The 24,516-nt window shown below is 46.3% G+C and overlaps 1 protein-coding gene across 19 annotated transcripts in view; it reads left to right on the top strand.

Moving 5' to 3' along the window:
- The window catches only part of MCF2L (MCF.2 cell line derived transforming sequence like), a 331,118-nt gene that overhangs the window by 301,777 nt on the left and 4,825 nt on the right, over window positions 1–24,516 (top strand). For 11 of the 19 annotated variants that reach the window (XM_077158711.1, XM_077158710.1, XM_077158708.1 and 8 more), the window contains 18 exons: window positions 1,967–2,086; window positions 2,892–3,083; window positions 3,715–3,906; window positions 4,601–4,760; window positions 6,103–6,179; window positions 6,560–6,636; window positions 9,931–9,997; window positions 10,882–10,997; window positions 12,792–12,861; window positions 14,003–14,095; window positions 14,733–14,825; window positions 15,889–16,014; window positions 16,742–16,963; window positions 17,241–17,333; window positions 18,708–18,786; window positions 18,969–19,035; window positions 19,925–20,043; window positions 20,568–20,660. In XM_077158711.1, the coding sequence (XP_077014826.1) occupies window positions 1,967–2,086; window positions 2,892–3,083; window positions 3,715–3,906; window positions 4,601–4,760; window positions 6,103–6,179; window positions 6,560–6,636; window positions 9,931–9,997; window positions 10,882–10,997; window positions 12,792–12,861; window positions 14,003–14,095; window positions 14,733–14,825; window positions 15,889–16,014; window positions 16,742–16,963; window positions 17,241–17,333; window positions 18,708–18,786; window positions 18,969–19,035; window positions 19,925–20,043; window positions 20,568–20,660 (2,056 nt within the window). Of the gene's footprint in view, window positions 1–1,966; window positions 2,087–2,891; window positions 3,084–3,714; window positions 3,907–4,600; window positions 4,761–6,102; window positions 6,180–6,559; window positions 6,637–9,930; window positions 9,998–10,881; window positions 10,998–12,791; window positions 12,862–14,002; window positions 14,096–14,732; window positions 14,826–15,888; window positions 16,015–16,741; window positions 16,964–17,240; window positions 17,334–18,707; window positions 18,787–18,968; window positions 19,036–19,924; window positions 20,044–20,567; window positions 20,661–21,751; window positions 21,827–24,516 lie in introns of all 19 variants that reach the window. The other 8 variants (XM_077158709.1, XM_077158718.1, XM_077158722.1 and 5 more) reach the window with 3 other exon arrangements.

Raw genomic sequence — 24,516 nt, forward strand, 5'->3', positions numbered from 1 at the left:
GCAAAGTAATCTTATGCTAAGCCCTGGCCTTTAAGCCACAACAGTGGAAAGGTACATGAAGTGTTTGGACCCTGGAGGCAAGAGAAGGAGGCTGCGGCAGTCTTTAGAATGATGTATACAAAATCTTGAAGCCTTGAGAGCACAGACATGAAGCTGTCCCTGTCAGATACTCCGAGCCACTGGCCTGGGTCCAGATGAAAGGACCCCAGATTTCATGGGGCTTAGACCGGAGAATAGAATCTGAGTCCATCCCAATGACTCAGACTGTTTCTAGGGCAAAAGAAGTTAAACATCATGGTCAGGTGTCTGAATATGACTGAGAAATCACGCAAGAAAATTCTCCAAGTCGATTCTCCCACCATCTTTAGTTAAGTTCCAATGAGAACACCTCAAGTTTAATCCAAAAGGAATGTGGGCCTAGAATTTTCACTTCGTTCTTTCCTCTGTCCTCTGTGGTCGCATTAATCATTGCATTCTGACAACACGTCTTTGCCAAATCCCCCTCTGTGTGAGTTTATTATCCTGGCTCTCCTAGCACATAATATGAGGAAAATACAACAGAGTGATGGGATAGAGAGGGACAGGTAGATTCCCAAGTGGGGTTCTCCCGAAGGCTTCTTTGAATACTTGTAGTAAATTAAATATAATTTGACTTGGCATGGATGAAGATACAGTGGAACCAGCCCCGCCCTAGGCCCTGGGCCACTTGTAAATGGGAGGTAAAAAGATGAGTCAGAGACTCTGCCCCCCACCCCCCACCCCTAGCGCTCCAGTCTCCGGCAGTCTGAGCAATGACGAAGGCATCATAGAGATGTCTGCTCCCCACAGAATTGCTGCCCGGGAGAAGCACCTTCTCTTTTTGCAGGTGTGTACGTGCCCATTCTTAAAAAGATTTCTAATGATAAATTAGAGAGCTTTTGTATTTAAAGGGATAAGCTGTTGTATATATAAAAAGAATTCACATATGGAAAACCTTTGTTTTCCTGCCCATGCCAGAAATATTAGGTATTAGAAGTTAATACCAAGCTGGAACAAAATGAGCCCTGGAAATAGCACAACCCAAGGCTGAAACACCAGTAGGAATTAGAGTAATTCAGCGCAACCTCACATTTATAGCATTGCTGTCTTTTCATTCAGAGGACATTTACATCTATCATTTCATCTTCCCCCCACGGTATTTCTGTTTTTTTGATAAGGCAGTGTATTAGTTTCCTGGGGCTGCTGTAACAAAAAAGCCACAAAGTAGGAAATTTATTGTTTCACAGTTGTGGAGGCTGGAAGCCCCAGGTCAAGGTGTCCCCTGAGACTGCAGGGGCGAATCCTTCCTCGCCTCTTCCTGGTTTCTGGTAGTTTGCCGACAATCCTTGGCATGCCTTGGCTTGTAGCAACAGCACTCCAGTCTCCAGTGTCACCTGGCGTCCTCCGCTGTGTCTGTGTGCCCCCATGTCCCATTTCACTCTCCCTATAGGGATGCCCCTTCCCCACACAGCAGTGTGGCCTCACCCTATCACATCGTCATAGACCCTATTTCCAAGTAAGGTCACATTCACGGGACTGGGCTTAGGACTTGAACCTGCCGGGACGGAGTTCAACCGTAACAAGTAGGTAGCAATCCCTTGTGTTGGTTGAGGAAACCGAGGCATAGAGAAATTAAGTGGCCTAGCTAGTAAAGTCAGCAGGAGAACCTGCTCCACCCTGAGGACTTGGTTCCAGCATGGCTTCCGTTAGTTACCTCAAGCAAGTAAACCCACATTTCCACTGATTTGGTGACTATGTTGATTCTTATTTTGCACAGTTTTCCTTTATATCATGATTTTTCTTCATCTGGGCCCCTCACTGCAACCTGCCCTCCTGGTGTCGGTCGTGAGTCCGGTGTCGTTGCTGTCACAAGTTGGGGGTGCCGTCTGCTGGGGCGCGAGGTGGGCGCGGGTCTCACGCCACCCCCACCACCCCCACTCTGCCTCAGGTGAAGGCGGCCCTGGACGCCGGGGTCCAGAAGATCGCGGCCCTCACGGACGTGGGCAACAGCCTGGCGCACGTGCAGCACCTCCTGAAGGACCTCGCTGGCTTTGAGGAGAAGTCCCAGGTAAGGACGGCCCGTGCGGCGCCCCCGGGGTTCCGCTTTGACGTGATCCGGCGCCCCCGGGGTTCCGCTTTGACGTGATCCGGTGCCCCCGGGGTTCCGCTTTGACGTGATCCGGCGCCCCCGGGGTTCCGCTTTGACGTGATCCGGCGCCCCCGGGGTTCCGCTTTGACGTGATCCGGCGCCCCCGGGGTTCCGCTTTGACGTGATCCGGCGCCCCCGGGGTTCCGCTTTGACGTGATCGGAGCCAGACGGATCTGAGGGAAAGAGTTCCACGCGAACCGCTGAGCCCTGGAGGAGGGCGAGCGTCGGGCCCCCAGCCGGTCCGAGCAGCAGCCGTCAGGATGCCCGAAGCGCCTGAGGCGGCTGTGGGCTTGGGGGGTGGTCCCGGGTGGGGGCGTGGCTGCCGTGCCCCCCACCCACCCCCGTCGGAGCCGCCCCAGCCCCTCCAGGCAGGCGGCCCTGCCGCAGCCCCATTGCTGCAAAGCTCTTGTGACCCACTGGTTTGCCAAAAACCAGACGGAGACTCCGTCTGTCCCAGGTTACTCAGAACGAGTGGCCACTTGGCTTTTGCCCCATCGTCACACACAAAAGCATCTGCCCCCAGAAGAGCTCCAGAGATTAGGTGGCATTTCAGCGAACCCATAGCAGTAAACGAGGGAAGATGATGCATACGCATCCCGATACCTCTGCGACAGATATCCCCTTACCGTGAGCTTGCTTAATCGCTCGCCGCAAATAGCATCCCCTTTGGCATATAACGAGAATAAAGCCGAATTGATTTTCTGGGGATGACTTTCTCCCGCAGGTGTCCGTGGACAAGGCCCGAGCCCTGTCCCTGGAGGGCACGCAGCTGATTGAGAACAAGCACTATGCTGTGGACTCGATTCACCCCAAGTGCAACGAGCTCCAGCACCTCTGCGACCAGTTCGTGGCTGAAATCGGGAAAAGGAGAAACCTGCTCAACAAGTCCCTGGAGCTGCACGGCCTCTTGGAGACGGTAGGTGCGGCGCGAAACTGGATCCGCTCAGTTCCTATTGGCCAAAGACAGACTCTTGATGCCACGTAACCAACTCGTCCTTTGTCATTGGGTGGCATCCGATTCACTTACACATATTTGAAAAGCGACCTCATATATTATCCTAGTTCTTGCTTGTCTAGATGGTCACATCTGAATATATTTTTTTGTTTCCTAGAATTTCATTCCAAAAACGGAGTTCTCTAAAAGAACCAGAAACTTATCATCCTAGTTATTAAATTGCACTTTAACCTTATATGCTCCATGTAAATGTGATCCCAGTCCAGTCCTGAACAATAGGCTTCGCTTTTTAGCATGCTGTATGCCCTCCAGTGGAGTCCTCTGGATTTAGTGGCAAGACAATCATGATGCAGTGCTTTAGATATTTCCCAAAATATAAACATCAGTGTGGGTTTTGTGTTATTTTTGCAACTGTCCTGTAAGTCTGAATTTATTTAAAAATGAAAAGTAAGAGGAAAAACAAAGTAGCTAATAGTCAACAGATCATCTATTCGGCAATGAAATGGGGTACTTTAATCAGAGTACACCTAGAAAAGATGACCAAGATAAACTTTTAACAGTCTGGCTTTTCTCTGCAATGCTTTGTATCTAGTCTATGAGATGGTGCGACGAGGGGATTTACCTGCTGGCTTCACAGCCTGTGGACAAATGCCAGTCCCAGGATGGCGCTGAGGCAGCCCTGCAGGAAATTGAGAAGTTTTTGGAAACTGGTGCAGAAAATAAAATCCAGGAACTGAATAAAATTTATAAGGACTATGAATCCATCCTCAACCAAGACCTAATGGTAATGCTGATTTTGGCTATCATTCATTATACAGTTGTCCTGAGTGGTGGCAAATTATTTTTTCCCGTGTCCAAAAAATGCATTGAATGAATTCTCAGTAAGTAACTGGGCATTTGTGAGAAATGTGGATTTGGGAGGTCATCTAGCTCTACTTCCCTTTGAGTACAGAAATTATTTCCATGCACCCTTGGAAAGTGATTCCCCTTCTGCTTGCACACTTTGCTGTGATGGAGCGTGTTCTTTAGGAAGCAGTCTTGTTACTCCAGAGCTCTTCTGGATATTGAATCAAAACCTGACTCCTTCCAACTTCTGACTGTTAATCCTAATTTTACCCTCTGGGGAAAACCAGAAGAAATTTATTCCTTCTATATTTGAAGGTGGCAGTCATGTCTCTCCCACCTGTCTTAAAATTGTCTTTTCTCTGGACCTAATATCTCTCCTGTCTTAAAGAAGGTTCCAGACCCCTCACCATCCACAGCAATCAGAACTAGACCCAGTCTTGCTTCATTATTAATAGACACTTAATAATGTCCATTAATAGACGTCATTCTATTATGTCTATTTTCATATGAAAATTTTAAATTGAAGTTGTATTTTCTGAGACAAATTCCAGGCATGATTGTTAAATATTTTTAAACCACTAACATCAATACTTATAAGATGTGTTACCATCTGGTATATCATATCATTTCAGGAACACGTGCAAAAGGTCTTTCAGAAGCAAGAGAGCATGGAAGAGATGTTCCATCGGAGACAGGTGAGCCTGAAAAAGCTGGCAGCCAAGCAGACTCGGCCAGTACAGCCTGTGGCCCCAAGACCAGAAGCATTTACAAAATCTCCCTGTCCCTCTCCAGGTATGCTACAGTCATGCTTCATTCATTCATTCATTCATTCATTTGGTAACATTGTGAGGTGCTCCTTTGGGTCTTTGGGAGCTTGGCATATCTGAGGGAAAGGCACACACAAACACCCACACAGCCTGTCTCATTTCCATTCCCATCACTGTGCCATAGTTCCAGGGTCAGCAGCCTGTGGCCTGCAGCCGAATCTGGGTCATCACCTTTTGTTTGTTTGTTTGTTTGGGGTCCATGGTCTGGGACTCGAACCTGGGTCTCCCGTATGGCAGGCAAGCACTCTATCCCTGAACCACCTGTGCAGCCAGAACCATCACCTTTTGTTGTTGTGTTAATCAGGTTGTATTGGAACACCACCACACTTGTTTATTCACATTTTGTCTGTGACTGCTTTCGTGCTAACACAGCAGAATTGAGGAGTGGAAAAGTCTGTATCACCCACCAAACTCAAACTATTTACTAACTGGTGAAGAACTTTTCCCTAATTGTGGCCCCAGCTTCAGCCCCTCTGTCCTCTAGTATGATTTCCCTCAAACACAGCCGAGGCCTCGGTCCCAAAGCCTTTCTGGGCTCTTCATGGCCCTAACCATGTTAAGATGCCTCAGGCTAGCATTCAGGGGCCCTCACGGTCCAGCCTAAAGTCCTTTATTTTACCTCTTCCTGACCTCATTCCCAAATGGGTCCTTCCCTAAGGCCAAGCTGGATACCTAGCTATTTCGTCAATACTCTGTCCTGTCACCTCCATGTTTCAAAATATACATTCTTTCCCATACTCGCTGATTTTCTCACAGGAAACCAAGAGTTTAGTAGACTTGGGAACATCTACTGCCACTCTCTTCAGGGCTTCCACAAATGCCAGCCGAAGGTTTCTGAGACACCTTGGGAGCCAGACCCCTGCCTTCCAACAAGCTGGATCTAGAATGGCACTATTTCTTGGCCTATTTGAAGATCTTCTTGGTCAGAGACTTCAGGGCATCTTCATACTGAAGTCCTTTCCTTTGTCACACTCTGAAATGCTTCCTCTTAAAATGTAAACTTGTGTCCCTTTCCCTCTAAGGAAAGGCGAAGCAACAGGCATTGTTTCTTAAGATAGTTCTCAGTCTTTTCCAAAGGAAAAACCCAACCACCTTGTCTTGTAGCTCTCATTTCCCTCTTCCTCATTTTTATTGTGCTTTTCTAACCCTTCTCTGAGCTTCTTACTTTTTGTCCTCTGAAAGTTAAAAGAAAGTGGGGGGGGGGGGGGGGCAGGCAGGAGGCCTGGCTGCTCCTGTATGTTCTTTCCACGTCTCTAGGCAATAAAATGTTAGGTTATATGCGTCCTTTCCACTTCTTTCCAATCCAGGCATCCGGAGAGGTTCTGAGAACTCATCCAGCCCTGAAGGCAACGCACTGCGGAGGGGGAACTACAGGCGAGCCAAGGTGGGTGGGCTCTGGCCCCTGCCATCGTCCTCAGAACCCTCTTTTCTGCAAGTTCAACACAGTCTACCCGGAACTCCCTGGTAAAGCCCAGGCAGTCCTTCTGGCCTCTGTTCCCCAGGTCCTGGTTCTCTGTGATGAGTCCCCTCCCCAGCTACTGGGGCCCAAAGTGCCCCACCCGGAGGCCATCTGCACCCCCGCCCCACCCTGCTCCTGGCACCATCTGCCCAGCACCATCAACAAATAAAAACACCATGCAGGAGCTCACAGCTGTTTCCCCACAGTGAAATAAGAATGGCCTCTTGTGCCTTAAAAAGCCAAACATCAGCCTGTTGCTTCTTGTCATTAAACACTTAACACACCGCCTTTTCCTGTCTCCTCAGAGCGAAATGACCGAGAACCAGCAGGTGAGAAGTGGCTCCACAGGGGAGGAGGAGGAAAGCCTGGCCATCTTACGAAGGTAGGTGGCGTCGTCGTTTGGTCAGTCGTCGTTTGGTCAGTCATCACTGCGTGACTCTGAGTTCAAGATACTATAAATAAAACCCACCCAGATCACAGCCATCAGACAAGGAGAGTTTCTGAGTATAAATAAGCTAAAGAGGGTACAAAACATCTGCTTCCGGTCCAGTTCCTCAAGTTAGGAGCAAACTGGCATTATGAAATGTACACAGTGGAAGATTCCCATGCACTTTATGGAATGCACAGAAATAAAATCTACATATACATTTGGCATGTCCATATATGATAAGTAGAGAAGTTCATGTTTTTCTTAGAAAAGTTGTATTTTTGCCCTAGTGATTAGGCTGTGGATTTCAGTGATTTCAGATGGCTCAGATTCTCCCTCCTCCAAAGCACCAGGTGGAAAAACTGGTACAATACAGCACGCTGGGACTCGGGGCTTTTCCTCCCAGACCAGGTCAGCATGTCCAGAGCCATAACCTTTTCTCCCTGATCAGGACTTCCTGTTTCCTTCTGCTCCCTTAATGGTCTATCGTCCCCTCCTCGACCCCCGAAATGTGGGTCTGGGAGGTTTTTATTGGCTCCTCCCTGGGCTTCACATGCTATGCATCGATTCTCTTTCATAATCTCTCTCCCATCCTTCTCTTCTTACCTGCCCACCAAACACCACCTGGTTGAACATCACACACCTACACTTTTCCCCCAGCATCCTGTCATCCTATCCGGCCTTCGATATCTCCCTCTACTACTTCCAAAGTACTGCTATAGTAGCATCTCTCTGTACAGAAACACTCGATAGTCTCCCCACCACTTAGAGAATAGAACCTACACTGAAACTTAACAGTGGATGCACTTTCCAGTATCTCTCCTAGCATTAACTTTTACTTTTCCCCTATGGAACCCTCACATTTGGAGTATTCACCATTTTACAAACTCAGCCTGTATTTTACTGCCACGATGCTTTTACACACTCTTGAGATGTGTCTTTAGGATGCACTTTTCCCTGTTCTCCCTGTCAAAATCTTACTTGTCCTCCAAAGTCCAGCTAAATTCCTCCATTCTCAAAGAACATCTTCCCAGATATAACTTATACTTCTTCCTTGTTCATGTTGTACTTTGTTCTCCCAGAGAAGTTGCGTTACCTTACCTTCTTCTCTGAAGTATTATGGGTAACAGATGAGAGAAGCTACATGACAGTCCTCAAAGTGTGGTTGTTTCTATCACCCACATGCAATATCATGTGGGTGATAATACACAGATAACTAGGATGCCAGAAAACATGTATTTTACTCCTTACAAATACCTTGAAGTCATGCACTTGATTCTGTTCATCTTTCGAGTCCCATAGAATATCAGATAATTGCTCCATAAATATCATTGGGTAAATGTCCAGTTTCTTTTTTTAAATAAAGGGAATGGCTGTTTGGAGCTAGAGAAGAGACTGTTTCTAGCCACTAATAAAATTCTCCATTTACCACCATTATTAATAAGAAGCACCGTGTAGCATTCTAGAGCAGCACTGTCCAATAGAACTTTCTTGCAGGAATGGAAATGCTTTATCTCTGCAATGTCCAATACATAGTCACACCACATGTGTGTGTTGCGTACTTGGACTATGGCTAGTGTGACTCAGGAACTGAATTTTTATTTTATTTTAATTAATTTATATTTAAATAACCACATGTGACAAATGTGTACTGTAACTGGCGCATATAGCTCTAAAACATCCGTCCCCTCACAGCCCTCCAAGTTGCATATACTAGAAAACAATTCCTTTTCTCAGTCCCTTTTACCTTTAAGAAAGAAAGATCTTGTTGGTCCAGGGCCAGGAAATGTAAGCACAGAGCAGAAAAGAAGCCACAATACCCATTAAATACACTGGAGGTGACAGTTCCCAGAGCCAGATCCCAGCATAGTTAGGCCCAGAGCAGAATTGTGCATACCAGAATTGTGCACTGATGAGCTTGCACAGCCAGATCTGCCTGGATATAACTCTTTGGACTATCTCAGTTTTAATTATTTACATTGAATATGTCTGCCAACATAAGCTTAGAACTAAGTTCCTTCCTTTGATCATTATAACCCCATAATGAAGAACAAATAAAAGTTACTCTAAATACTTTAGCACAGAGGTTTATGCAGGCAGGTATCTATTTGAGATATCCTCCAAAGAGCTTCAGAAAACAGAGTAGAATAAACTGAGTTTAGGGGCAAAAACTGAGTCTTCTGATCAAAGCTTATGAAACTGAAGGCAGAACAAATGCAGGCTGTTGAAAACCCTTCCAGACAGAGAAACAGCAAGTACAAGGGCCTTGAGCTAAGAGGAATGAATGGATTTCCTTTTACACCCTACTAGTTTGTGAGTGTGAAAGGCCCCTATATTCTCCAGTCCCCTTATTCAAATTTAGGTGTGGCACTCTTTGAACTGCATGTCTGAGGGTCCCATTAAGTGTTGCTGTTTTAGAATTGACCATGCTCAATGATCTGGACCCAGGAATAACCATTGGTCCAAGTTTCCTGGTACTAAATAGGTAACTTTATTGTAGGCAATTAAAAGGTGATCCTCATCCATAAAATAAGATCTGAACAGGTGACTTTTAAGCCCATTCCTCCTCTGGGATTTTATATCATTTGGGTGCTTAGTAGTTCAGCAAATCAGTGGTGCTTGCCCACCACGTGCACGAGATGTTGGTGTGCACTGGAGCAGCTAAACTAATGCCAAAGCCACAACTCTGATCTCAAGGAGAAAAGTGCAGATGGTTCTTATGCAAGGAGGTGTTAAATGCCACAGGAATGGCTCCATGGAAGTACAGAGGGTTTTCAGAGGAGGGAAGGGTTCTTTCTGGTGGCTGAACTCAGGGAAGGCTTATAAAGGAAACAGGAATGCATCTTGAAGGATGGGATGATTTGGGTATGTGACTGTGAGCGGAGGGAAGCTTGAAACCCGCATGAAGAATCGCGTCTGCTTTTGTGCAGGTGAATGTGGTGGGACCCCAGAGCCAGGAGATGGGGTGGGGAATCCATTCCTGGGAAGCCATGAAGCCCTGGCACAGAGTTTCTAGACTGTTCCTCATTTTTTCGGAGAAATTAATCCAGCCATAGTGAAGGATAGTCACTGAGGTCATTTAAGACCTTGGTCTCTCTGCAAGTCTCATGAACCCCAAGAAAGTCATTCACTTCCAGGTGTCTTGGTTTCATTGTCCATAAACAAGGGTTCGGACAGATGTATTTGTGTCATCCCTTCCAACTCTAACATTTCATTTGTTCTCCATGTCCATCCCTGGGCTTTCTGCAGGCACGTGATGAATGAGCTCCTTGAAACGGAGCGTGTGTATGTAGAGGAGCTGCTGTGTGTCCTGGAGGTAAGCTGGCACTTGAGGATTAGCTGGGGGTGCTCCAGATACCCTCACTGGTAACCCAGTAGTCTGGGCTCATTTTACTCAGTGTAGCTTAGTTTTTAAATTGCTGCTCCACCAATCCAAACTGTTTTTAAATTGAAATTGGCCAATTTAAATTATTTTTAAAAATAATTTTTTTTTATTTCTTTTGTCCACCAAAAAGCCTATGACAGAATGTTCATAGCAGCTTTATTTATAATAGCCAAAACCTGGAAATAACTCAAATATTCATTAAGAGGACAAGGGACAGAAGCATTTGAGGTCTATTGGTCCAGGGGACCACTTATTATACAGCAATAGGAAAGAGGCACTGCGACACACAACAAAAGGATGAATCTCACAAGCATGATTGAAGGAAATCAGACTAAAAGACTATATACTGTTCAGCTCCATTTATATGAAGTTCAAAACCAAGGAAAATGAATCCAGGTTGAAGAGGTTGGAATGGGCTGGGAGGCCCTGGGTTCTGGAAACATCTGTGTCTTCAAATGGGTGGTAGTTACATGGGTGTATACACCTATAAATAGTCATGTATTTTCATTCCATGTAAGATTTGTGCCCTTTAAATAAAAGTTATACCTCAATTAAAAAAGAAGGATGATACTACTCCCACCCAGAAAAAAATGGATGCCATTTGTAATTCATCCATATTGTATGGATGTTCGTTCAGATAATCGGTGACTGCGCTCTAGGTGAATTAGCTCTTTGAAGGCTGAGATTACATCCCCTGACCTTACTACCCAGTTGTACCGAAATCTGTGCATTCCACTGCAGACTTGATCCGGGTTACTCTTTAAATGGCAGGTGCAGTTCAGAATGTCCTTACTGATTTCTTTTCTCATTCACAGGGCTACGCTGCTGAGATGGATAATCCTTTAATGACTCATCTCGTCTCAGCAAGCCTTCAAAATAAGAAGGATGTTTTATTTGGAAATATGGAAGAAATTTATCACTTTCATAACAGGTCAGGGCCTCCCTTTTATCACATGCACCTCCTCGGTGATCTCTCTTGCTTTGAAGGAGCCGAAACCAGAACGGGTGTGATTTGCTGGTGAATATTCCTTGTCTTCCCCTTGTAAGGGAGGATAAACTCACAGGCAAGCTAGAGACATGAGAAATGGATTTGGGGTGGGTCATTTCCAGAGTATATTCTCAGGAGGCAGGCGCCCTGGCCTTGCTGAGGAAGGACTGGGCCGCGGCTGAATTATAAATGAACCACAGGGCCAGCCTATTTCCTCACCGTGGAGCAGATGGATTTGTGCCATCCGCTAAGTGCACCCAGCCTTGTCAGTGCCGTGCTCCACTTCTTCCTGCCCGTCCTGCTGGGCAAGCAGAAACCAGTGCTCCCCTAAAACATGCGCTCTTGGCACTTTGGGGAGGCGCCGAATGCCAGACCACTTAGCAAGGCCGGTTCTGTTCCCCAGAACCCCTGCTTGGAAAGGATGGTGGCTGAAAAAGAGCGTTTCTCACCATACTCTCCCTCTTGCTCTCCAGAGGGGAGCTGTTTGTCCTCTGAGGGCAATATTTGGCCTCTTCTTGGCTTTTGGAAATTGTGAATGGCCTTTCTTTAGCTATTTTATTGCTTTCTTTAATACAATTTTTGGGAGATCCTGGGAAAGAAGATGAATAAGTAAAGGTGCAGAATACAAAGGGAAGCAGATAAATGCACTACGAATTATTTTGTCAAAAAGAAAGCCAGCTGCGACTGGACCCCGCCCCCCGCACCAGCAGCGCTGTCTGGGAGGTGGCCGCCCCGCCCACTGCGGGAACCAGCTCCCCTGGCCCCTCTGGCTCCCACTGGCTCCCACTGGACCCCCTCCCAGCCCCTTCCCGGCCCCCCCCCCCCCCCGCCCCCTTTCTGCTCCCACCCGGCTCCCACCCTCGCGCTTAAAAAGAAGACGTGCAGCGCGCTTGGGGCTTCCGCTGCATCCCATGTTTCCCGCCCCTCTGTCATTGCCTCTTCCGCCCCCCCCCCCCCATTTGTGAAGGAAGCAGCACATGTCAGTCGAACCCACCCCCTGGGATCCTTCCCATTCCACAGAGGCTGCGGGGAGCCTGGGGGCCTAAACGAGCTGGCAGCGGTCCGCTGGGCGCGTCCGGCTCCCGCCCTGCTCTCGGCCGCAGATCCGCGCGCGGAGGCCCCCTGGTGGTCCCGGGCGGTAGGACGAAGCCGGTGAAGTCACCCTCCGGGAGCTTTCCCATGGTGGGAGGGGAACCCCTCCCTGGGTGAATAAAGGCGCATCAGAATTGAGGGGTGCAGATTCAGCACAGGAGCGTACGGGCAGTGGTGTAGTCAGTCAAGACTTCTGAGTTATCTCTGGAGAAAGCCCTCAGTTAACCCGGTGGCTTATTTTCCATAATAGGACGAGGAAACTGGATTTAAAGAACACATAAGCACTTCCCCATCTTTCTAGGCCTGTGACTTCTTTTATCTACTTTATTATCCTATATATTTGTACTGATAAAAGAAGAGCTCTCCTACTTTGTGGGAACTCCACATGTCAAGAATATAGACAAAAATCCTGACTGCCACTTAGGTTTGTTTACCTGAGAATTTTTCCTGAAAACAGGATTCCTGACAGTAATGGATATAAGGCAGAAAGGTTCTCAGATTGGATGATGTTTTGTTGCCGCACAGAATCTCTTGAATTATCCAGAGTAAAGAATAAAAGTCTCCCAGAAACTATTTATTAATTTGTTATAGATGCCATCTTATTGAAGTTGCTTTTCATCTGACTTAATAATTTTCTTTGTCTAGAATATTCCTGAGAGAACTAGAAAACTACATAGACTGCCCAGAACTGGTTGGACGGTGTTTTCTAGAAAGGGTGTGTATTTTTAAAATATGTGTATTGTCATGCTATACTTCTTAAAATTGCTAAATAATAATGACTTTAAATTCTATTACAGTTCCCATTTTAACCAACTGAAATTACAAGGGGCAAATGTTTCTAATTTGGCTGGGATGACATAATACTTTTCGTAGGGCCAGAAAATTACAATTTTTTTTTCAAGTCCAACGACTAATTCAAAAAAGAGGAACACTAAAACACAAAGTTGTTATGTATGCTAAAATGAGTGATTAAGTTTTCATTGCAATTTTTATTTTTAGATGAAGCTGAGCTTTTTCTATGTTTTTCTGTCAAGGTGAACTGGGATTCAGGAGAGGTCAAACAGAGCCCTGGGTGAAATAAAGGGCAGGCTGCAGTTTGCCTCCTTGTCTTCTGATCCACATTATTCCACATTTATTCTGGGGTTTGTGGAGTTTGCTGACATTAACCTAGGTTGTCATCAGCGAGGTTAAAATGCAGGGGCAGGCAGCCAGCAAGAGGCCATCCAAGCCCCAGTGTTCTATTTTCACGTCCTCGTGCAGGTGCTTGGCGTATTCTGGCTGTCCTGGAACTTTCTATAGTAAAGGTCGATAAAGGCACATTGTGTCAGGCACATTTCGGAAAGTCAGTGGCCAGGCTAAGAAGGACACTGCAGTGAAGAGGGGAGGGGCGGGGCCCCTGGGGATCCTGTTCTGTTTATTCAGCCTCAAAAATGAGCCAGGATGAAAGTCATATTCTACGGCTCCTGCAGAAACCACTGCCCTTAGACCCAGATTCGCCCCTAGAGCCACATTTGGGGAAACAGCATTTCACAAAGGTCTGTTTGGGCAAAATAATTTGCAAAACTGCCAGAAAAGACCCTGGAAGTCCAATTAAAAACAAAACAACAAAACCTATTGCACATCTCTGGAAGAATCATATGTAGCAGAGCCCCCTAACCACAACAGAGCTCAGTGCAAGGCGGAACTGTCTGTTTCCTTTATTAAGAAACCGGTAGGACACTGTCACAAAGGAGCTTCCACCTGAGAGAGTGGCGTCACCTCTGTGAAACTGTCATGCTGAATTGTATAACTTGAGGTGCCTTTCTATGTTCACTACTATCTTGTAACGTGTGGGTATTTGTCCCTCCTGGGTCCAGATGGAAGAGTTTCAGATTTACGAGAAGTATTGTCAGAACAAACCCCGATCAGAGAGCCTCTGGAGGCAGTGCTCCGACTGTCCCTTTTTTCAGGTATGGTCCTTTCTCACTTCACCTGGCTGCCCTGGCAAATACCACGACGTGGGATAGCTCAAAACAACCAAAATGTATTGGCTCGTGATTTTGAGGCTAGAAGAAATCCAAAATCAAAATATTAGCAAGGCTTTGTTTCTCCCCAAGAACCTGTAGGGTTCTGGCAGCAGGTGCAGCCACCCTTGCGGTCCCTTGGCTCGCAGCTCTGCCTCCCCTCCCCTATCTGCCATGTCCTTTCCTTTCTGCCTTCTGTGCCTTCCCAGTTTTCTTTATAAGGATCAAGTCCCTCCCTGGTTCCCTTCACCAAACCTTCACTAAACAACTTCAAAAGGCCCTGTTTACAATCTGTTTACAGGGACACAGATTAAGATTGTGTTTCTTGGGGAACATAAGTCAGTGTACCGCAATTTTTTTCCCTTCATTAGAATATCATTTAATTGACTGGTTAGCTTTTTTTTTTTTTTTTTTCTTTTTTTTACATGGGCAGACACTGGGAATCGAGCCTGGGTCTCTGGCATGGCAGGCAAGAACTCTGCCCCTAAGCCACTGTGGCCCGCCCAGCTGGTTGATTTTTTAAATAAATAATAATGAAAACGATCTAAACTAAAGGTGGTTGTCTTTTTTTAATTGGTTTCAGGAATGCCAGAAGAAATTGGACCACAAGCTGAGTTTGGATTCTTACCTACTGAAGCCTGTTCAAAGAATAACCAAGTATCAGTTATTGCTCAAGGTGAGAAACCCCAAAGGACAGTTCCTCGGCCCTGGACTCGGGGTTCTTTCCACCCCCCAGACCTCTCCTCCCCACCCAGGCCTGCATTGAGAGAGATGCCTTCGGCAGGCTCTCTCACAGCCCTTGGTCAGTCATCCACAGACACTTGCTGAGGGTCTGACATGTGCTAGCAAAGGTGCCAGAGACGCAAAAGGAAACAAAAGTCCCGATCCTTACGGGGTACATGTTCCCATGGTTTCCAGTCATATCGTACCGTAATTATGTGCTTCTACATGGGCATTTCCCCAGTAATGAGAGCCTTTGCAGGGCAGGAGCTGCCCCCTGTTGATTTTTGCTGGCACCCAGCATAGACACCTCAGGAAGCCCTGAGCGAGGGAATGAATGATGTGCAGATACATACTTTCAACCATAAGGTGTTGTTGCAGGGTGTCAAAACTGAGAGAAAAAAAGGCCATCAGCTTAGGAGTGGAGAAAGGACCAAAATTGGAACCATTTAGTCTGTACGTTTACTGTATCTGGAGCCTCTGAAACTGCTTCATAGCAGAAAATGATTTGCAGGTCTGTCCCTTTGTCTGGGATTGAAATTGCACGTGGCTGTTTGTCCTCAGGAGAGTGGGTGCGGTGCCGTTCACACTTGCCAGGTGTTTAACTCTTATGACCAAGTTCCCGACTTGCAGCCTCAGAGCTATTGGGAGTGAGAGGAGGAGAGGGGACTAAAAGAAAAGAGGACAGTGCCGCTTCCTGAGCTACCCTGAAAACCAGCCGGGCCTTCCAAGCCCCTGCCCACGTGAGGGAGGGGGTGCGTGTTTGTATGTGTGGTGGCAGTGTTCCTCCTCCCAGGTGACAGATTGTGCAAGGACACACAAACTAAGGATCCCTCCTTAACTAAGGATCCCTCTTTGGAACGGACCCAAGGTCTGCATTTTGCAGGGGATGGGTGGCATAAGAATGCACACAGCCACATCACAAGTTGTGGTGGTCGTGTTCCCAGATCACCCTGAAATGCTTTTGGCGATGACAGTGGCAAATGCTCTCATTCTCCCCGCCTCTCTCTCCTGCTCAGGAAATGTTGAAATACAGCAAAAACTGTGAGGGGGCCGAGGACCTGCAGGAGGCACTAAGCTCCATCCTGGGCATCCTCAAGGCTGTCAACGATTCCATGCACCTGATTGCCATCACGGGCTATGACGTAAGTGGTAGCACCTGAGGGAGCCAACAAGCGGCCGTCCAGACACGGCTGGGGACAGTCCCAGCCCCGGGCAAAAGGAAGAGCCCTTTCTCCCCATGCCGCAGGATATGCTAAGGAGTACTGCCTGGTGGGGATTCTAAGGAGCAGCCAGGATGAGGGCCTCTGAATGCCAGTTTCACGCTGTGCTCCTTAAACTCTAATATGCCTCCACATCACCGAGCATCTTGTTAAAGCCCAGGTTCCGGTTCCTTAGGTCTCCAAGTGGGGCCCGAGATGGACAGACTCCCAGACAATGTCAGTGCTGAGGTCTGCAGACCACCCTGGAACAGCAAACGTGTAGAGAATGGCAGAAAGTTTCCACCTCTGCGTCCCAAGCCAGCCTCGTTGTGTTGGCCTGAGGAGAGCTGGGATTGCACAGCGTCTTTTTTGGCACGGATGCAGTTTCGAAAGCCACACCATTTCCTTGTCTTTTCCTGATGACAAGTCCCACTGGGAGAATGGGTGTGGCCGTTTGTTTTCTCTACGTCTGCTTGTGGATTGGTGATGTGTATAAGCAGCAGTAGAATTCAGATTTCCACTTTCTCCCTTTTATGCCCATATCACATCAACCTGCAGAATTTGGGGAGCGGGGGGGCGGGGGGGGAGTGGCTGCAGCACCCGTCTGTAAGTCCCTTCGGCATTCATCCTCAGTTTTTAAGTGCCACTTATATGTGTTCGTGTATTTTAGGGGAATTTAAACGACCTGGGGAAGCTGCTGATGCAGGGCTCCTTCAGCGTGTGGACGGATCATAAGAAGGGTCACACCAAGGTCAAGGACCTGGCCAGGTTTAAGCCAATGCAGCGGCATCTGTTTCTGCATGAGAAGGCCGTGCTCTTCTGTAAGAAGAGGGAGGAAAATGGGGAGGGCTACGAAAAAGCCCCTTCCTACAGTTACAAGCAGTCCCTAAATGTAAGTAAGGGAAGGCCTTGTTTTCTACAACCAATCCTAAAAGAAGAAAAGATCTATGACTCATTTTTGTGTTGTAATTAAAAAATTAAAACCTTGATCATGAACTCTTGAAATTGTGATACTCAGAACGTGGAGGTCCAGAAATTTTGTAACTCTTCGCCCCCACCCCAAAGATATTTCTATCATGTAATTTATGCATCAGTGTCTTTTTAAAATGAAGTGGGTCGCTTCCTTATGCACAGTAATAATGTCCGTTTCCCACGTTCGTGTTGGCCAGATGACAGCTGTCGGCATAACGGAGAACGTGAAAGGTGACGTGAAGAAATTTGAAATCTGGTATAATGCAAGGGAAGAAGTTTACATCGTACAGGTAGGGGCCACTTATTTTTGCTTCTCAGGCAAGGCGTTAAGGTATTAATTGAATCTGTTAAGGAATGCCAATGAGAAGTTTCCAGTGCCACCTGGCTTTCAGACTCTTCATGAAGTGTTCTCACCCAGAGGCCAGGAGCAGCCCTTGTTCATTTAGGAGACTCTGCTCTGGACCATCTTTAACCTGCTCTGTACAGCTGTGCCCAGGACAAAATACAGGGGAAATTACACATTGAGCATGCTTTACGTGCATTAAAGGAACAATGGACTCTATTTCATATTGTTCCCGAGGCCGCGTATACCTTGACAACACATGAGACGCTGGCTGGCCTGAACCACCTTCGGTGCACGCTGATCTGGATTCTCCTAGTACAGGAAGTGGACCCTGCCTCGTCCTTTCCTGATTCTTGAGAGTGGGAAGTGGGCAGAGCTTCAAATGTAAATTCAGAGAACAGTGATGTTTACATGACCCCCATGGCAGAACCCCTCAGTGCTCTATGGATGATCAAACTCAACATGGGTGAATGTGCCTCTTCTAGTTGCCCTTCAAAATTCTGACATGCTTGATGTTCTGGCCTCTCTGGCAACCCTGGCAAGATGAACTGGATATCACAGTGTCCCAGTCTTCACTCTTACCACCCGAACCATCATAGCCCCAGGCCAAAGGACCCTACTGAACTGAAATGAGGGCATTCTCCCTACTCTAGCACTGGCCATCCTCTCCCAGCCCAAAGCACCCAATATGTGATCCAGCTGATCTGTCAGCAACCAGGTAGGAGGTGTGGCTTTGCAAAGGGCTCCATACATGTAGAGCCCAGCTGCCCACCTGACCCTCAGGCCTTGAGCCCCAGGAGCGCTGTGGCTGGGGCAAACCCAGCGGCTGTGTCCAGCCTGCCATCATATTGAGACCCTGTCGCTATAGCTCATTCCAGTCCAATCACCTCCTCTCTTGCAGTTTAGAGTCTACCTACTGGATTCCCTTGCTATCCTTGTCATCTAAAAAAATATGTCATTCCGACTTCCCAGACTCTCTTATTTTCAAGGGGTACTTTCTGCCCATAGCTTTACCCATTGGTGTAGTTCTGGAGGTATTGGCCAAATCATCCCTTCCATTAGCTGTCATTGAGTGCCCCCTGGTGGCAGGTACTGGGTCCTACATGCTCCCTTTTCCAAACGTGCGCCTGCCCATGGGGTGGCATGTTTACATGGCAAAACGATGTACGCATCCATTTTTCCCATTTTTTTTCTTACATTCAGTGATCTTGATTAGTAGATGCCTAAGATTGTCCTTAGAAGTTACAAGAGTAATATACCAAAGCTTATTTCGTAAAAGAATTTCAGTTCTTACCTACTGGCATTTCTTTTGGGGGAATAGGCACCAACTCCTGAAATTAAAGCAGCGTGGGTAAATGAAATCCGCAAAGTGTTGACCAGTCAGCTGCAGGCTTGTAGAGGTAAGGATGTCTTTGGTAATTGATTCTCTCTTAGCTTTTGCTCCAGGCACGTTTATAGTTTTATTGAAAGCAATATCGAAATTCTTGACCATGTAGGATATCTTAGCATTTAAAAATAAAGATGCTAACTTGAGATTCTTAAATCACGGATGGGTGGTCTGTTTCCCCCCAACCCCTTGCAGAAGCCAGTCAGCATAGAGCATTGGAACAATCCCAGAGTTTGCCTCTGCCTGCGTCATCTAATACAAGGTGAGGTTAAACATTCAGTATGAAAGTCAGGGTATTGGGAAACTTAAAAAGTAGGATTTTTTTGCAAGTGCTGCTGAGTTTACTGACCATCTATTTATCTGAGTTTCCTGGTTATTGGGATTACTTTGCCCCAACCCCCCTCTGAAGTGCTTATCATCTTAGAATTCTATGCTGGTAAGTTTAGTCCAGAGGATCAGCTCTAGGAAACGTGTGTCTGGCTCCACTCCCAGGCAGAGAGAAGTCTTCTAATGCCTTTCTAATTTTTTTTTCCCATTTGTGGATTATTTCCCTTTATGATCAGTATAGAACGTGAAGCTGTTCCCCACAAAATGTCATCAGCCATTGCTTAAATTATGGCATGTCACCTCAGCCAAGGAATCACTGGAGGCTGAAAGCTCAGAGCTAAACTTGGGGCTCACAATTAGCAAACTCTGGGCTCTTGGGACATGCATTTCATACACTGATATGAATGGTGGCTTCATCGGACCTTTTCTGCCCTTATTTTTCCTTTGGTATTTTATTCATTCACTTGTTTTTTACTTTATTTTCCTCTTTGTATAGCCACCTTTAATCATTTATGGTGCCCAGTACAGAATATGATCTAAATAAATAATCCATAGAACAATAGTTTTAGAAGAGAAAGACCCCTTCCCCCCCCAAAAAAGAAACTCCTACTTAAGAACTAGTAAGGTGTTTTTTGTTTTTATTTTTTGTTTTCATTTGATTCAGTTTGGTTTTAATTCAGAAGTGCTTAAGTCACTTTGAAATAGTAAGATGTACTATCCCTTAAGCCTCAGGGATGTTTCAATTCACTAAACACTCAAGGAGAGTTTTGAAAATTTAATCTGGCAGCATTCTATTTCTTTTTTGATGTGTCTTATGTCATTAGTCCCTCGAAAGGGAATACAAGAAGCAGCAAGAAGTTGGAAGAAAGAAAAACTGACCCACTCAGCCTGGAAGGCTACGTGAGCTCCACGCCATTGCCAAAGCCCCCAGAGAAGGGAAAAGGTGGGTGCCCATCGAGACTGAGCCCAGTGTATACGGACAGGAGCCCTTTCTGGGGTTCAGCTTCTGTGACAAGTGTCAGGAGTAGCCCTTCAGGTAGAAATACATAGCTTTTCTTTGACACAAGTTGCATTAGTAAAGAGTTCAGAATTTTGTTCTCTTCCCAAACCACCTTAAATACATTTGAGGGCAGGCAATGGTGGCTCAGTGGCAAAATTCTCACCCGCCATGCCAGAGACCTGGGTTTGATTCCCAGAGCCTGCCCATGTCAAAAAATAATAATAATAATTCATTTGAATCTCGCAGAAGAATCCATCTTATTCACCTTCAGTGTGAACTCCCAATCAGCAAACCCAGCCCCTGAAATGCCCAGAAAAGTCTTAAAGTCCAAACACCAGCATGACCTGAAGTTCTGATTTCCTGGACCACACCTCTGGGGCCTCTGCTCCACCTCAGAAACCCAGTTCCTTTGGTTCGGGGTTGTCCTCTGCCCTCTATATTTTTTGTTTCTTTCTTTTCCTTTATAGATGACACAGTCACTAGCTCTACCTCAGAAAGCTCTGCGCTTTCCAAAAAGCGCTTCACCCTGCAGGGCTTTGCTAGCCTCAAAGGTCAGAAAGGTAAACAGGCCCCTGCTTCCACCCTGATTTCCGGAAGTGTCCATCACGTGGCCTTGTGTCTGTTGTCCATTTGTGTGGTCATCATTCGTGCGTGGTCCCAAGAGAACTCATTGGCCGCCTTCATCACTCTGTGGAGCCCATTTGAAAGCATTAATTCCACCGAAATCACTCTTATTTACTGGTGCTTGCGTGTCCATTTTCATATATCCAGAGTGCCCTTTCAGAGGGCTGCCTGTCCTTTGAAAAGGCCGAGTTGAGCTTTTCAACAAGGCTTGCTCAGGAACTAGAGTTGTCATTTGCTTTTTTGATCTGTCTCCTCCCTCCTGCCTTTTCTTGCTCTTTCCTGCAAGCTCCCTGCAGTACTTGAACTTTTCCAGCTGTAAGTACACTTTTTTGCCAGAGTGCCAAGATTTCAGATATGCTTATAGGTGTACTGGCTAGTCGAACAGAGCTAATCAAGGATCCCTGTATACTGAGATCTCTAAAAGCTTGATGAGTGCTCCTTCACAGTAAAATATTTGTGAGGGATATGAGCTGCAGTAGCTTATGAAGCAAGGCCTGAGGTTCCAGGCATGTCTTTCTTAAAGGTTTCTCCTTCCTGATGTTAAAAGACCAGCGTTGTCCAAGGGTCTTTGATTGGTCCAGATGTTGTTCCGGTGAATTAATTTGGAGCTAGCTTTTTTTTTCTTTGCCTCTTCAATTTATAAAATACCCTTACATTAGCCTCTCACTTAAAAATTTAAAAGGAGGAAAGAAACTACAAATCTGGTATTACAAATCCAGAACTTTAAAAAGGTATCCAGAGAAGGCCCCATAAAAATGGTGATACTGATTGCCAAAATCAACCCATAAATCAATTCATCAGATTCGATTATTCTAGCCCTCTCTCTCCACCTACAAGATCTCTTCACCAATTTAGTTTTGTTCCCTAAAGCTACTTTTTGAATCAGTGGAAATTAACCCATATATATGTTTCTGTCCCACTTCCAGCATGAACTCAGAGGTATTTCACATGGGACTCCTCATCTCTCTTCGCACAGCTCCTCACTCTCTCTCTCCTGTTATATTTTTGCCTCTTCCTCCTTCTGCAGCTTCTCCTACCAGTCCTGACAAAAAAGCTAAGCGACACGAAGTAAAGAGCGACCCAACTCCTTTTGGTTTAAGAGGTAGAGTGATTCAACCTTCTGAACGTAGATTGACAATCCATTTACCCATCCAGCTAAAACACTATGTGTTTACCATTGCCTGTTGTTGAAAATATAAGACTAAATCGGTCTTTACTAGCCAAAAACAAAATTCTTGTTTTATTCAAAAGATTGATGCTCTCATTACAAATACTAGAATGGACTTTATGCTTCTCAGTTGCACTCCTCAAGCCAGATTCTCCCGGCACCTACAGGACTACCTGCTACTCAGTGGCTACAGGCAGCACCTCGGTGCTGCTGTCACCTGGCCAATATCTGGTTCGGGTTGAGTTGGGTATTATTACTCACCAACTATTTTAGGCTACAGAGCATCCCTAGTTCTAGGCCCATCCCCCTCAGTTCCTGGCTTCGTTAGTTTGTCCTGACACTTCAGTTTGGAGACAGAAGGGTACAGCTGGCAGGAGGCAAGTCCAACTCCTCATTTCATGGGGAAGTCAACCAGTCAGATATGCCCCAAATCATGGAGATAGGTAGTGCCAAGCCCGATATTGGAACCTGGACTTCTTATTTCATTCCCATGTCATACTCAAATGGTTAACGTTCCTCTGGGAAAACCCAAAGACTTCTGTGGCCCAAGTTAAAAGTATTAAGTTCACAGAGAAGAGTCCACTTTTTTAATCTTCCTGGGTTTTTCAAACTAAGGTTCGCTGAACTAGTATCCCTGCAAGCCATTGTCTGGGACCCCCTGCACTCTCAGAAGCCACCCTGGCCCATTCTTGACTCTGAACCTTAAGCTCCAGGCCAGCAGCCCTCTTTCTACTATTGTGCCTGAAAATATAGGGGTGAAAAATTTGCAAGCAGCTCTCTCCTACCCTAAAAATGGGTGGGGCAACTGGCTCTCTCTTTCACCGTCTTTTAGGGAGATATATTTTTGTTCATTAAACATGTTCCACTTACACTTAATGACATCTCCATGTTGTCCTTTCTTTTCTGTAGGACAAAGTGGGTTTGTGGCATAGACAAAGTGAGTTTGGAACCAGGCTTACTATGGTTCAGATACAGGTTCTACCACTTTTTAGCCAAGCTACTTCATCTCTCCAAGCCTCAGTTTCCTCAATTGTAGAATAAAGATCATCCAACTTTGCACAGTCATAATGAAAGTAAACGAGATGATGTGTTTCAAGTGCTTAGCCAGTGCCTGAAATATGGTTACCAGTTATCGTCATCATCATCCGTTTTAGTCTTTAGCAGATGATGATGAACCACACAAGTCTTCATGGCTGGTACCCGCCAAAAAGCCTTATCAATCAATTGCTTTACTCTATTGATAACATCAAGAATATTTTACCAAAAATAAAAGTGACGGTATTCATGAATCACCTTTGTCTAAAATCCTCTCGCAGAAAATCACCTAGCATAATAAATAAAGGGTAATGCTGCACTAATTGGTAGTTGTTAAACTTCCAAGCATTTTTGCTTTCTTATCCTGTAGCTGTAACTATAGGCATAATGAGAAGTTCATATTCACCCACTTACTTTCCCAATTCCACTATTTTACGCTATTTTAATGCAATGACAGTTTGGAGCCTGTTAAAGAATCTTTGTCTGGAGACCCACAAGCAGAGGCTTGAACGATCCCCCCATTGCACCCCCAGACACTGCACTAGATCTAGAAAATACTTTCTCTGAAGGTGCCAGAAGACAGTGTCAATCTAGGTTTTCCATATATAACAAATATAGCCATGCTGTTTCTTTAAAGTGAGGGTCTTTACATCAAGACTCTTAGGAAGGTGCCTTTGTCTTCTCTGGCCTTAGAATTCTTGCCAAATAAAAGTCTTTCCCTTCTGTTCACATTGTCCTCAACAGATTTTTGGTTCCGTTTTTCCCAGAAGCCCCTACAAGTGCTTCTGACAACTGGCAGGTGGTTGGCATGGGGAGAGGTTTGGGGAGACAGTCCATCCCAGCATCGATCGTCCCTCGCCCACTCGAAGATGTTCGTGCCTGGGTGCCCCAGTGTCCCTCTTCCCCAGTGCCCTGTCCTGGCTTCCCACACTGTGCCACAACTGCAGATGCACTCAGAGCAGGCAGAATTGGGGTAATTTGTAGGTGAAAATTGATAATCCCGAATTCTTGCCCAGATGCAAGCCTGGTAGTGGCACTGCACAGGGCCGCGTGGCTGAGCACCTCCAACCTGACCCCGGCAGCGCAGCCCCCAGAAGGTAAAGCTCGGAGACTCTCCTGGTCTGCTGGCCCCTGCCCTTGTGTGGAGTGAAGCCTCGGCCCACGGGCAGGGGCTGCTGTGGCCCTGAGCACACGTGTGGGGCACTTCCTTTGCGGGAGCTCATTGCGCTGCCAGCTTGGGGAGATCTCTGGTCCTAGGGCCCTTTTCTGTCTAAGACAAAAGACAGCTTTCTAGCACTTCACAAAAGCATGCTTTTTCCCAAAAGCATTCATTCTCAAAGCAAGTCAGTATTATTGACAGTTGAGAACTGGCTTGGACAGTTCATCTCTTTACAGCCTCCCTGACTTAAGAAAGAGGGGGAGCGTTTATGCATCTGTCTCTTCTATGATTCCTTCACATTCTAGCCGCCTCTCTTCTCAGCGACAAGCATGCCGCCAGCTGCACCAAATATAGTTTAGAACTGGATGTGCCAAAGTTGAAATCTGATTAGCAATATGCTTATGTCCATGAGATGCTTGTTTTTTGTTGA

Source organism: Tamandua tetradactyla, chromosome 4 (genome assembly GCF_023851605.1).
Source record: "Tamandua tetradactyla isolate mTamTet1 chromosome 4, mTamTet1.pri, whole genome shotgun sequence".
NCBI classification, from domain to species: domain Eukaryota; kingdom Metazoa; phylum Chordata; class Mammalia; order Pilosa; family Myrmecophagidae; genus Tamandua; species Tamandua tetradactyla.